This window comes from Aythya ferina (genome assembly GCF_964211825.1).
Source record: "Aythya ferina genome assembly, chromosome: 11".
Taxonomy (NCBI): domain Eukaryota; kingdom Metazoa; phylum Chordata; class Aves; order Anseriformes; family Anatidae; genus Aythya; species Aythya ferina.
In genome coordinates, this window is record NC_140307.1 from 12,592,621 (window position 1) to 12,605,207 (window position 12,587).

The window sequence follows — 12,587 nt, forward strand, 5'->3', positions numbered from 1 at the left end:
CAGCACTTGCAGGCTACCTGGGGAGTAAGCGGAGGCTTTAATTGAGGAAGATCATTAGGGAAGAGACGGAGATAGGGGATGTGTGCAATCGGGGCCGTCGTGGCAGTGATCAATGGATCTGCTTATCGGGAGCTGGCGGGGAAGGGGAGAAAGGGGAGCGTGTGTGGGTGCAGCACGGGGCACCTTGTGGGATGGGAGCTGCCACAAACGTGCAAGGAGATGTGTGCATGCTCCCGGCCAAAATGGGGGCTCTGGGGGCTCCCCGTGCCCCTTGGTGTCCCGTGTGGGATGCTGCCATCAAAGGGAGAAAGATGGAGCCCCATAAAACTGTGCATTTCACCTCCATCAGCATGAAGAGGAGGGCTGGGTGGGAAGGCTTCCCAGTTTTCTCCCCTCCAACCCTATCCCTTCCTTCACCATCCTGGCATGGGGGTAACTTTTCTGCTTTTTCTCATTTTTCTCCTTTTTTCCCTCCTTTTTTTTTTTTTTTTTTCCCTGATCTCCTGTGCCAGGCTCTGCAGTCTGTCAGCGGTGACCCTGGGGGAGGCAATCAGAGGAGACCTTCCACCAACAAGGGGCTGTTTCACTCAGTAACGTTAATATTAATCTGCTTATCTGCCCCGGGGCTGTAAACCACTCATCTCCAAAGGGAAAAAAAACCTACCCCTCTGTTCTTTATTTCTCTCTACTGATTGCGGGCCTTATCAGCAGCCACCGCTGGGACTCAGGGCAGTGGAGTCACGCGATGGCTCCAGCCACCGGGGCTCTGGTCCTGCACCAGCACCGGAGTCATGGGTCCAAGTCCACGGGAAGCTCCCCACCCCATGGCGTGACACGCGGCCGGGGTGGCCCTGGTGGTCTTGCAAAGCACCAGGCTGAACACCGAGACGCCCAGCCCCATGTCCATGCTGGATTCGGGATGTCCCATGAGTCTATCGCCTTTACCTACACCCCTGTGGGATGTAGGGGCTGTGCAATTTGGCCAACAGATCTCATGCCTTGTCCTAAACCATCCTTCCACACTTTGCCTGAGCTCAGCCCCGTCCCTCCAGCTGTGGTTTGGATCTCGTGGAAGCACAGAGAGACAAAGAGCTACTCCCTTGCTTGTTTAACGGGTCCGAACACCTCCCTGCTCTTGCTGGAATCTCCCCCGAGCTCTTGGGCAATCGGCTTCCCCATTTCCTTCCCTTTTGTTTTTTCTCCCTTCTTGGAAGTTTTTGTGCAATGCAGGGTTGTGTGCGTGCAATTGCTGGGGCCTGGCATTCGGACCTGGAGGGAACTCTCATCGGCTGGGGTTTGGCATCCTGGCCCATGGGAACAGCTTCAAGAGCTGTGTGTTGCACTCATTCTTGTTCCCATATGGCTGCCTGTTGGCCTTGGTGGGCCTTCTCCTCCAAAATGCTGGTCCCTGAAGAGCTCCTCCAGCCCAGCTCACCTTAACAACCCCTCTCGTTTTACTGAAAAATGAATCTGAGCAGCAGCAGAACCCCTGATATGCGAGGTTTTCTAGCAGATTCTCAAAGAGGCACTAAAGTGCCTTGAGTTAAAGACAAACCTCCCCTGAACGGGGTCTTGGAGTGACACGACAACTCAGTTGGGCAATTAAAAACACACTGTCGACACAAGGAAACAAGTTCAGAGGACTTGGAGAAGTATTAGTGTTTTTCTAAGACGTTCTCCCAAAATCTCCAAGAGGAGCTTTGTGGTGCTAAGCCTAGACGCGATGGAATATCCAACAGCAGAAACGCCAGGAAATGAAAAGGGAGGAAAACAGTGGAAGGCAAACAAGATAAAAGGGGTGCTTCAATGGCTTCAGGTTATTGAGTGGCCCTGCAAGGTTGTGCCAGCCCCGGGGCTGGTACGAGGGCACCCACGGCTGGGGATGAGCCCGCTGCTCAGCTCAGGCTCGCCATGGGGAAGCGCTGCTTGACCTGGAAGTGCTCGCATCGCTTGTGCTTGAGGGACAGTCCGTAGCGCGGCGTCATGTCCACCTTCCTGCCGTCACGGACACTGAACTCCAGCTGCTGCAGCAAGGTGGTCAGGAAGAGGAAGACCTGCCTCCTGGCGATGAACTCCCCGATGCACCTCCTCTTCCCCAGGCCGAAGATCAGCACCTTCTCCCCGTCCTCTTTGTTCACCTCGGTCCCTTCGGCGTTGAGGAAACGCTCCGGGTTGAAAACGTGTGGGTCCTTCCAAAGTTTCCTGGGGTGGAGAAGGTCAGGTGCTGAGATGGAGTCTCCCAGCCATGTATGCAGGGGGGCTCTCCTGGGAGCCAGTTAGGATGTCCCTGGGTTTAGTAGATCCCTTACCCACCCCTTTTTCCCTTAAAGCAGGAGGTTTTCTGCCTCTGCAAGTACTCACTCGTCGTGGTTCACCTGCCACTGGTTGACGAACACGCAACGGCCGTTTGGGATGTAGTACCCATTCAGCACTGTGTCCTTGGTCGTGCTGGGGGGAGAAGAGAGGGCTGTGAGGTTTTGGAAAGCAAAAAGGCTCTTCCACATCCTCACGGACTCAATGTTTGCCCACGCTGCCCTGCACGGGAGCAGTGAGCTCCCTGTGTCCATGATGAAGCCATTATTGTACTAATTGATAGAATTTTCCCTGCTCTGCTGCTGGGCAGGCTGCACCACGGGGCCTCAGGTCCTCCCCCCGGTAAGCCCAGCCTGTCCCCACGCAGCACCTACCTGTGTGGGATGGTGAAGGGCAGGAAGGAAGAGTGCCTGAACATCTCCAGGATGAAGGCTTCCGTGTAGGGCAGCGTGCCTTGGTCCAACAGCCGCGGCCTCCTCTCCCGGCCGATGGTCTGATCTGTGGGAGGAGAGGAGGAGAAGCTGCTTGGGGCCAGCCCTCGCCTCACAGGTCCCAGCCCCAAAGAATCGGGCTTGTCAGCTCACCCAGTTCGGCCTGGATCCTCTTCTGGATGTTGGGGTACGTCACCAGGTACATGAGGCACCAGGACAGGGAGTTTGTCACGCTTTCAAAGCCTGGGTGGAGAGGGGAGATCGTGCAGACCCCATGAGTGTCATGCACAACACGGGTTATGCATGACCCCATACGTGCTATGCTCGCTGCCAGACCGACACGTGGATGGCTAAGAAGGGAGAGGACATCCCAGGCATGCCGTAGGGCTTGGGTTTGTATCCTGTTGGAGGAAAGGAAGCTTTGCTAAAAGGTTCAGTTCTCATTTGTCCAGGATCGCCCTGGGGTCATGCCAGGTTTGTGTAAGATTTCATCTTCTTTGGAAGCGGGGGAGTTTCCACAGAGCTACTTAAGGGTGAATCAGGCAGCAGACATCTCCCTCAACCAGGAAAAGCCACCCTGACCAAGCTACCAACTGTGCCCCTGGCTTGTTCCTGAAGCTTCCTTCCAGACCTAATATCCCACATGGTCTCTGGGGGTGTCCTAAGAAGGTCCAGAGCAGGGAGGTGGGTGCTTGGACCCAAAGTGGCCACCTGGTGCTGGACAATTGGGGTCAGAGCTGTAAGGGGAGGAGCCCGAGGTGACCTGCCATAGCTGAGGGAGCAGCAGAGCAAGATACCTGCTCCGAAGAGGTCGTTGACCAGGTTGACAATCTTCTCATTAGGGATCCGCGCGGCAGTGCTGGCTTCTTTCTTATCCAGGCACTGCTCGATGAGGGAGTCGGTGATGTCTCGGATGTTGTCCTGAGGAAGAGAAAAGAGAAGAGAAGAGAAGAGAAGAGAAGAGAAGAGAAGAGAAGAGAAGAGAAGAGAAGAGAAGAGAAGAGAAGAGAAGAGAAGAGAAGAGAAGAGAAGAGAAGAGAAGAGAAGAGAAGAGAAGAGAAGAGAAGAGAAGAGAAGAGAAGAGAAGAGAAGAGAAGAGAAGAGAAGAGAAGAGAAGCCAGTGGCCAAGCAGAGCATTGTGTTACCAACTGGAGAACATCATCTTTCAACCCCTGTGGTGGTCCCTACTGATTTTGCAGCCAATGGAAATGAGGAGGTGGCTCTGCAGGGCACCTGTGCAAGCAGCCTTGCTGACAGATCAGAATATTGCCCAACCAACTGCTCTTAGCACACAAGGCCACCAAGGAGCATGTGTACTGGCCCGCAACACGAAGAGGTTACAGCTGGACAGGCTGTACTCCTAGATGGAGCAATATCTGCAGGAACACCGATGGCCGTGGCCACTCAGGTGCGGGAGGACAACCAAGTCCCCAACACAGAGTGGGACCCATCTCTGGGGCAGGCGGGGGTCCCCAAAGCTCTCACCTTGTCATAGGTCTCGTAGTGCTCCTTGACAATCGCCTGCAGGAAGCGCACGAACCGCTGGTTGTAATCTTTGAAGAGATCCATGGTGCGGCTGGGCAGGTAGCGCAGCAGCGGGATGAAGTCCGAGGGGTTGCCAGCAGCCACCACCTCCCCGAACTTCTCGCTGTCGTTGACCAGGCTGAGCAGCTCCTGGTCGTTGTGGTCGTAGCGCTTGCCGAAGCACATGGCGCAGATGACGTTGGCCACCGAGACCACCAGGTAGCGGCACGGGTCGAAGCTCTGCTCCTCCTCCATCACCTGCAGGAACTTGGTGACCAGGTAGGCGGCCTCCTTGGAGACGTGCTCCTCCAGGAGGCAGCTGGAGGACGACGTGGGGCTGGCGGCGATGGAGAAAGTCTTCAGGGCGTTCTGGGCCAGCTTGCGGCGCGCTTTCCATACTTCCCCCACCTCGGGGCTGAAGCCCAGGCTCTGCCCATCCGCGATGTGTCGGAAGCTGGGGAGGTCGGGGCGCCCCATGAAGTCCTCCCCTTGCCTCACCAGCGCCTGCCGCAGGGTGTCCAGCCCGCTCAGCACCAGCACGGGCTGGGTGCCGATGGCCACCTCCATCACGTCCCCGTACTTCTGGCTCAGCCGCGTCAGGGCCAGGTGCGGGTCCTTCCTCAGCTCCAGCACGTTGCCCACCACGGGGAGCCCGCGGGGACCCGGGGGGAGCTTCAGCCCCTTGGGCACGCGGCGCCGCAGGGGCTGGGCGAGCAGCAGGAGCAGGCAGAAGGCAGCGGCCACCAGCAGGACCCCGGTGGCCATGACGCTGCTGGGGCTCCCTGCCAGCCCCGTTGCAGCCTCCATCCCCGCTGCCATCTAGAAGGAGATATCGGGAAGCGAGGTGCAGGATTAGCACGGGGAACCCCAAAGAGCTCAGGGAGAGCCATAGCATGAATCCTCCCAGCCAGCTTTAAAACCTTCCACATCCGTGCTCAGAGCCACACACGCACACGCCCCCGCCTACCTGCGGGTCCTCAGGTCACAGAGGGCTGGGATCCCAGCAGAGAGAGGAGAGGGGGTCCCAAACCCCCGGATGGCTTCCTCTCCTCCTGCCTTCTGCTCCACTCAAGGCTTTAAACAAGCAGCCGGGTGCTTATCTGCTGGGTCACGGCGAGGAGGACCCACGGGACAGCTATCCATTAACAGAGGGGGCCGAGCCCCCGGAGCCAGCCCCGCAGCCCAGGGCAGACGTCCCCCAGCTCCAGCACGCCGCCGGGGAGGGGACGAGCAGGGTACTGGTGTCCCACGGTGGCAGGACCTCGCGGCCGGGGCCAGCCTCAGGTTAACGATTGGCCAGGGTTGCGTGAGAAGTCGCTGGCACGCTTCCTGACCACGGCACGCGACCGCCGCCTGGGCTCTGCCCCACGACCCTGTCCCCCCCCTCCAAAAAAAAAAAAAAAAACCCCGGTGGGGGACACGCAGGGTCCCGGCTCAGCCGGAGGGAGCGGGGCTGTTCGTTAGGTGGAGGGAATTTTTTTTTTTTTTCCTCCAAGTTTTCTTCCGTTCTTTGGAAAGCACGGGGGGAATCGTGCCCGGGTAGAAGCTGAGCTAATATTTAATAAAGGGCTTTCAACACCTGGCCCAAGCGGGATCATTAATGGCAGTGAGTAGGCTCATTAACGCTTGGCAGGGACAGTTACAAAACCCAGGCTGCTAAAATTCAGCCCAATAATTGCACACGCTGACGAGAGGCACCGTGCGGACGGCTCACGCGGGAGATGCCTCCCAGCCCTGCGTGGGGAGGACAGGACGCCTGTGGAGACACGGGGGATTCGCTCAAATACGTGGGAAACCCTAAAAAAGAAAAAAATAATAAATAAATAAAAGGTTTTGGGATGGCAAACACCCCAACAGCGTGGTGCGGGCGGTGGGCACGGGGGATGTGGGTGCTGAAAGGGCACGGCTGCAGCAGCCGTGGGCGTGCAAGGTGCGTGTGCACGGCGCTGTGCGGCAGCAGGAACCTATAGAGGTACCTATAGACAGAGAGGTGTGCTGCAGGGGGACGGGACTGCATGCCCTGCGTGTCCTGCATGTACTGCGTGCCCCGCGTGTCCCCTGTCACCGGGACGTCCCCAAGCGTGGTGGCATTGCTGAGCCCCCCCATCCCCTTCTGGGGTCCCATGGGGGGGACACAAGTGGGACCGAGCCCCGTTACCCGCTGCGGGAGGAGGGGAAGGGGACGGAGTGGAGGGGGGGGGGCGATCCTGCCCGGCGCCACCCTGACCCCGGGCCGGGCTCCTGGACGTGGGGCCACCGCCCTGGCCCTTTATAAGCCATTTCCCCCCCCCACACCCATAGCGTGACAACGAGTGACCATCCCAGGTCCGTCCCGGCCCCTTCGCACGCGATGCTGTCCCCTTGTCGTCCCCCCCCCCTCCGCCCCCCGACGTGACCCCAGCCCCCGTTGTCCCCGGGAGCCGGGGCTGGGGGGGGGGACAGAGGGCACGGCGGCTTCTCACGCGAACCTGGACAATTTTTAACCCGCAAGCCCCGGCCGTGACCCCCGCCCCCACCGCCCCCCCCCCTTCCCCACGACGTGGCCCCCCGTGGACCTGCCCCGCATCCCCCACGGGGGTCTTGGGGGGATCGGGCCGGATCCGGGACCCCCCTTTTAGGGCACGTCCAGGGTGGGGGAGCCCCGAGAGGTGCGGGACGGAGCCGGTGCGTACGCCCCCCCCCCCGCGTGTTGGTGGATCCCCGTGGGGCTGCGGCTCCTTTAAGCGGCTCCCCGGTGGCGTGCCAGGGTGCCCAAACCTCCCTCCCGCTTCGCACGCGATGTCCCCTCCTTGTCACCCCCCCCCCCCCCGGGACCTCCGTGTCCCCCCCCCCGGTGTCCCCGCAGCCCCCGGTGCCGCGCACGCCCCCGCCGCCGTGCCGCCCGCCCCGTCGGGGCGGCCCCCGGGGAGCGCTGAGGGGGGATGGAGGGGGGGGTCCCGTAAATCCCGGGGGGGCTGTTCGGGAGTTTGGCCGCTCGGCAGCTTTGATTAGGCTTCGGTCACGTGGGGGGGAGGCGGCCCGGCCAATCAGAGCGGGAGGCGATGCATATAAAGCAGGGCCGGCGGGGCGCACGGTACCTGGCGGCGGGATCGGGCCCCCGAGGGAACGCTGCGCCCCGAGGTGAGCACCGCTGGGAGAGGGACCCCCCCCCGAAAATCCCCGAAAACCCACCCTGACAGCATCCTGCTGAGAGCTAGCGCTTGTAGGGTGCAGGGGGGCTTCTGTCAGGTCCTCGCTGCCCCCTCCCCACTTGCTGCCCTTCTCCCCTAGGATCCTCGATGGCAGCAGGGATGGAGGCTGCGATGGGGCTGGTGGGGAGCGCCGGTGGTGTCTCAGCCACCGAGGTCCTGCTGGCGGCCACCGTCTTCTGCCTGCTCCTGCTGCTCACCCAGCCCCTGCGGCGCCGCGTGCCCAAGGGGCTGAAGCTCCCCCCGGGTCCCCGCGGGCTCCCCGTGGTGGGCAACGTGCTGGAGCTGAGGAAGGACCCGCACCTGGCCCTGACGCGGCTGAGCCAGAAGTACGGGGACGTGATGGAGGTGGCCATCGGCACCCAGCCCGTGCTGGTGCTGAGCGGGCTGGACACCCTGCGGCAGGCGCTGGTGAGGCAAGGGGAGGACTTCATGGGGCGCCCCGACCTCCCCAGCTTCCGACTCATCGCGAACGGGCAGAGCCTGGCCTTCAGCCCTGAGGCAGGGGATGCGTGGAAAGCGCGCCGCAAGCTGGCCCAGAACGCCCTGAAGACTTTCTCCATCGCCGCCAGCCCCACGTCGTCCTCCAGCTGCCTCCTGGAGGAGCACGTCTCCAAGGAGGCCGCCTACCTGGTCACCAAGTTCCTGCAGGTGATGGAGGAGGAGCAGAGCTTCGACCCGTGCCGCTACCTGGTGGTCTCGGTGGCCAACGTCATCTGCGCCATGTGCTTCGGCAAGCGCTACGACCACAACGACCAGGAGCTGCTCAGCCTGGTCAATGACAGCAACGAATTTGGGGAGGTGGCGGCTGCTGGCAACCCCTCGGATTTCATCCCGCTGCTGCGCTACCTGCCCAGCCGCACCATGGATCTCTTTAAGGACATCAACAGGCGCTTCGACGTGTTCATAGAGAAAATTGTCCAGGAGCATTACGCCACCTTTAACAAGGTAAGAGCTTGGATGCTGTTCTGGGGCAAAGCTTTCCCTCACTTTGCTGCTTGTTCTCTTATTGCATTCTTTTTGTCATGGTCCCGTTCATTGAAATCATTAGAAGAGGGCACAGAAGTAGAGTTTTGTGCTTAATGAAATTGAGCTTCTGAGGAAGAAGCCCAAATCCAATTCTGCTGCTTATGGGATGTGGTAGAGCCTCTTGAGCTGCTGACTTTGCTGCAGCTGGTTCCCAGTTCCCTAATGGAGCTGATCCCACCAGCTTGGCTCTGCAGCCTGTCCTCCACCAAACCCCGCTGCCCCTTGCTGGGTGCTGAACCTGGCACCCCCCTGCCTCCAGCATCCCCCTTTGTGCTCGTGAGGGAAGGAAGAGCTGGTGCCTCCTGGAGCTGGGTAACGGGGGGTTTCACCTGCCCTGCTGCCTCTGACCCCTTGGTTCTTCCCCAGGAGCACATCAGGGACATCACAGACTCGCTGATTGGGCACTGCCAGGAGAGAAAGACGGCAGGGGAGGACACCAACCTCCAGCTCTCCAACCAGAGCATCATTGCCATTGTCAACGACCTCTTTGGGGCAGGTGAGGCCATCTCTGTGGGTGCAGCCCCCTCCCCTGGCTGTGCCTGGGGCTTTGGAGCTGATGCTGGGCTCACAGGCAGTCATGGGTACAGGAGGTGGCTTTTGAAGGGAAGCTCTCCCAGGCTGTGTGTTACCATGCAGGGTGCTGGGATTTGTGAATATCCTGCCTTTCGGTAGCTAAATGCCTTTCTTTGTGTCCATCCAGGCTTTGACACCGTGACAACCGCCCTGTCCTGGTGCCTCATGTATGCTGCTTCATACCCTGACATGCAGAAGAGGATCCAGGATGAGCTGGGTGAGCTGACGAGCCCGATTCTTTGGGGCTGGGACCTGTGAGGCAAGGGCTGGCCCCAAGCAGCTTCTCCTCCCACAGATCAGACCATCGGCAGGGAGAGGAGGCCACGGCTGTCGGACCGAGGCACGCTGCCCTACACGGAAGCCTTCATCCTGGAGGTGTTCAGGCACTCTTCCTTCCTGCCCTTCACCATCCCACACAGGTAGGTGCTGACTGGGGTTTTGGAGGTCCCAGCAAACAGCACCTCCAGAACTTGTGCTTGTTTCACCACGAGGCTGTGAGTTTCCTCTGAACCTCTCCCCTCTGCCTGTATTTCTTCCAGGACGACGAAAGCCACTGCTCTGAACGGCTACTACATCCCCAAGGACACCTGCGTGTTCGTCAACCAGTGGCAGGTGAACCACGACGAGTGAGTACACCACGGCGTTCCTGTATGGGGTGCAGTCAGCTGGCTTGGGATGAAGATTGCATGGATCTGTCCTTAAAAGTCTGATCAAGTCCCAGACCGAGTACTTTGGGTCAGAAGCTTTGCTCTGCAACAGGAGCATGGTCTTTCCCCATGTCTGAGCGGCAGTTCCTTGGTTAAGGTGCTGGAAAAATCCCTCAGGTCTCCATCCTTCCTTTGTCAAAGTTCCTGCCTGATTCCTGCGCTCCCATTTCGGCTGGAGGCACAGGACCTCTCTAGATGTTACGTGCTGATTTCAGCCGTCCGTGGTATCTGCGTAGGCAAACACAATCCGGGGCTGAAGTGGAGGCTTCAATGGGCTGAGCTGATAGGGGCAGACAAGCAGCTGGCATTTCGGGTGGGGAACAGGGGCCACAGCAGGCTGCCAGCCTTTCAGGGTGGTGAAATGAGACAACATTGCAACACTCTGCACAAAGAGGGCTCTCTTTTTGCCTGCTGTCCCCAGCAGCTCGCTCAGGTCTCTCCTTTCTGCTGCAGGAAGCTCTGGCAGGACCCCTCCGCCTTCAAGCCCGAGCGGTTTCTCAACACAGCCGGGACCGAGATCAACAGGACGGAGAGCGACAAAGTGCTGACGTTTGGCCTGGGGAGGAGGCGCTGCATCGGCGAGTCCATCGGCCGCTGGGAGGTCTTCCTCTTCCTCACCACCCTGCTGCAGCAGCTGGAGTTCAGCCTGGCCCCCGGCGAGGCGGTGGACCTCACCCCTCAGTACGGGCTGACCATGAAGTACAAGAAGTGCGAGCGCTTCCAGATAAAGAGGCGCCTGCCCTCCAACGGCTCGCTGTGAGGCAGCGAAAAATAAAGGCGATAAATGACTTTTTGGGTCGGGCGCCTCCGCTCGTGCTCCCGGCGTGGAGCTGCTCCTGGTACCACCTTGCTTCACCACAGGCATCCTTGTGCTCAGGCTGAAGAGGAATTTGCACAACGAATCCCTGAGGGTTTGCACCCTGGAGGTGCCCTGAGGACTGGAAATGTGTGATTTAGGTCATGCTGCTCACAGGTCATGGTGTTAGCTGCCCCCAAAGGAGAAGCCTCCTGGGCAGTACCAAATGAACAAGAGCCAGGGATGCAAAGCGATGAGAGGCACAGTAAAATGCTTCTGGACTATGTATTTGCTGCTTCAACTAGTATTTTTCTAACAATAGATTGGTATATTCTGCCTAATAAGAAGAGGAGCAGATCGAGGGCTGCAGGAGATGCATGGAGCAAGTCTTCCTGGCACACGGAGCAGGAATTTGTGCTGCTTTCTGGGGGCTGCATGGAGATGCATCCATCTGCAGAGAGAAATGGCACAGGATTTCTAACCCAATAAATGCTTTTATGAAAATTTCTTCCTCCTTGCTGCTTCTATTCCTCTAGGGGGGTGGATGGGGTGACACAAATCACATCTGTCCTTAAAGATCTAACAGGGCTGTATTGGATTCTTCTGGGGGGAGCTAATTGGGATGCTCACATGAAGGAGAGCTTCCCTGTCCTTGGGGGTACGTGATCCAGGTGAGAAAAGACCTTTGAGGTCATCAAGTCCAACCACCAACCTGACCTGGGTCCTGTCACCAAGCCCTGCCCCTCAGTGCCACATCTGAAGAATGAGGTCCCCTCCTGGTGTGTACAGGGAGGACCAGGGTATTGACAGCAGTGTGTTTCCCTAAAAACCCTCTGCAGTGATCTTCTCCACCCCATAAAGCAGCAAAGGGACCGTGGGTGCTCCTGGTGCCCCCCAGCTGCTCTGAGCTTCTTGGGTGCCTCTTAAAGCGGTGATAAACTCACAGCGGTCACACAAACAATGAGCAGCTTCGTGTGTTTCAGGGATTCTTGTAAATTTTTTAAAAAGTGATCACAGTTGGCATGTGAAGAACTGAATCCAGACCCTGTGTGGGAAGAAAATACTGAACAAAGCAAAAAAAAAATCATGTTTGCCTCACTGCATCCTCTGAGACAAGCCTTCCTCCTGCTGTGACCTGTCTTGTGGAGATCATGGGGGTGAGGTGGAGCTGTCACGGAGATGGAAGAGGTGTCATGCAGGTGTTATAGAAATGGTGGAGGTCTCATGGAGTTGGTGGAGGTGTCATGGAGGTGCTATGGAGATGGTGGAAGCGTCATGGGGATGCTGTGGAGGTGGTGGAGGTGCCATGGAGGTATTATGGGATGGGGGAGGTAGCATGGAGGTATTTTGACACCGTTTCCCACAGCATTCTCCTCAAGAAACTGGCTGCTCTTGGCTTGGACTGGTGTATGCTTCGTTAGGTTAGAAACTGGCTGGATAGCCAGGCCCAAAGAGTCGTGGTGAATGGAGTCAAACCCAGCTGGAGGCCAGTCACTAGTGGTGTTCCCCAGGGCTTGGTGCTGGGGCCGGTCCTCTTTAATATCTTCATCGATGATGTGGACGAGGGCATTGAGGGCACCCTCAGTAAGTTCGCAGATGACACCAAGTTAGGTGCGTGTGTCGATCTGCTCGAGGGTAGGAAGGCTCTGCAGGAGGATCTGGATAGGCTGCACCGATGGGCTGAGGTCAACTGCATGAAGTTCAACAAGGCCAAGTGCCGGGTCCTGCACCTGGGGCGCAACAACCCCAAGCAGAGCTACAGGCTGGGAGAGGAATGGTTGGAAAGCTGCCAGGCAGAGAAGGACCTGGGAGTGATGGTGGACAGTCGGCTGAATATGAGCCAGCAGTGTGCTCAGGTGGCCAAGAAGGCCAACGGCATCTGGGCTTGTATAAGAAGCAGTGTGGCCAGCAGGGCTAGGGAGGTGATCGTCCCCCTGTACTCAGCTCTGGTGAGGCCGCACCTCGAGTACTGTGTTCAGTTTTGGGCCCCTCGCTACAAGAAGGACATCGAGGTGCTTGAGCGGGT

The 12,587-nt window shown here is 58.7% G+C and overlaps 2 protein-coding genes across 2 annotated transcripts; one reads left to right on the forward strand and one right to left on the reverse strand.

Moving 5' to 3' along the window:
• Positions 1-1,642: 1,642 nt before the first annotated feature.
• LOC311442782 (cytochrome P450 1A5-like) lies at positions 1,643-5,376 on the reverse strand. Its single transcript, XM_084532391.1, has 7 exons — positions 5,236-5,376; positions 4,230-5,087; positions 3,542-3,665; positions 2,898-2,987; positions 2,688-2,811; positions 2,362-2,448; positions 1,643-2,202 (listed from the first exon to the last, which is right to left on the reverse strand). The coding sequence occupies exons 2-7, from the start codon at positions 5,085-5,087 to the stop codon at positions 1,896-1,898; spliced, it is 1,590 nt and encodes a 529-aa protein (XP_084388517.1). The 5' UTR covers positions 5,236-5,376; the 3' UTR covers positions 1,643-1,895.
• A 1,973-nt stretch (positions 5,377-7,349) lies between these two features.
• Positions 7,350-11,069, forward strand: LOC311442683 (cytochrome P450 1A4-like). The gene is made up of 7 exons (XM_084532189.1): positions 7,350-7,388; positions 7,539-8,404; positions 8,852-8,981; positions 9,186-9,275; positions 9,354-9,477; positions 9,598-9,684; positions 10,219-11,069. Exons 2-7 carry the CDS (start codon positions 7,547-7,549, stop codon positions 10,523-10,525), a joined length of 1,596 nt encoding a protein of 531 aa, XP_084388315.1. The 5' UTR covers positions 7,350-7,388; positions 7,539-7,546; the 3' UTR covers positions 10,526-11,069.
• Positions 11,070-12,587: the final 1,518 nt, after the last annotated feature.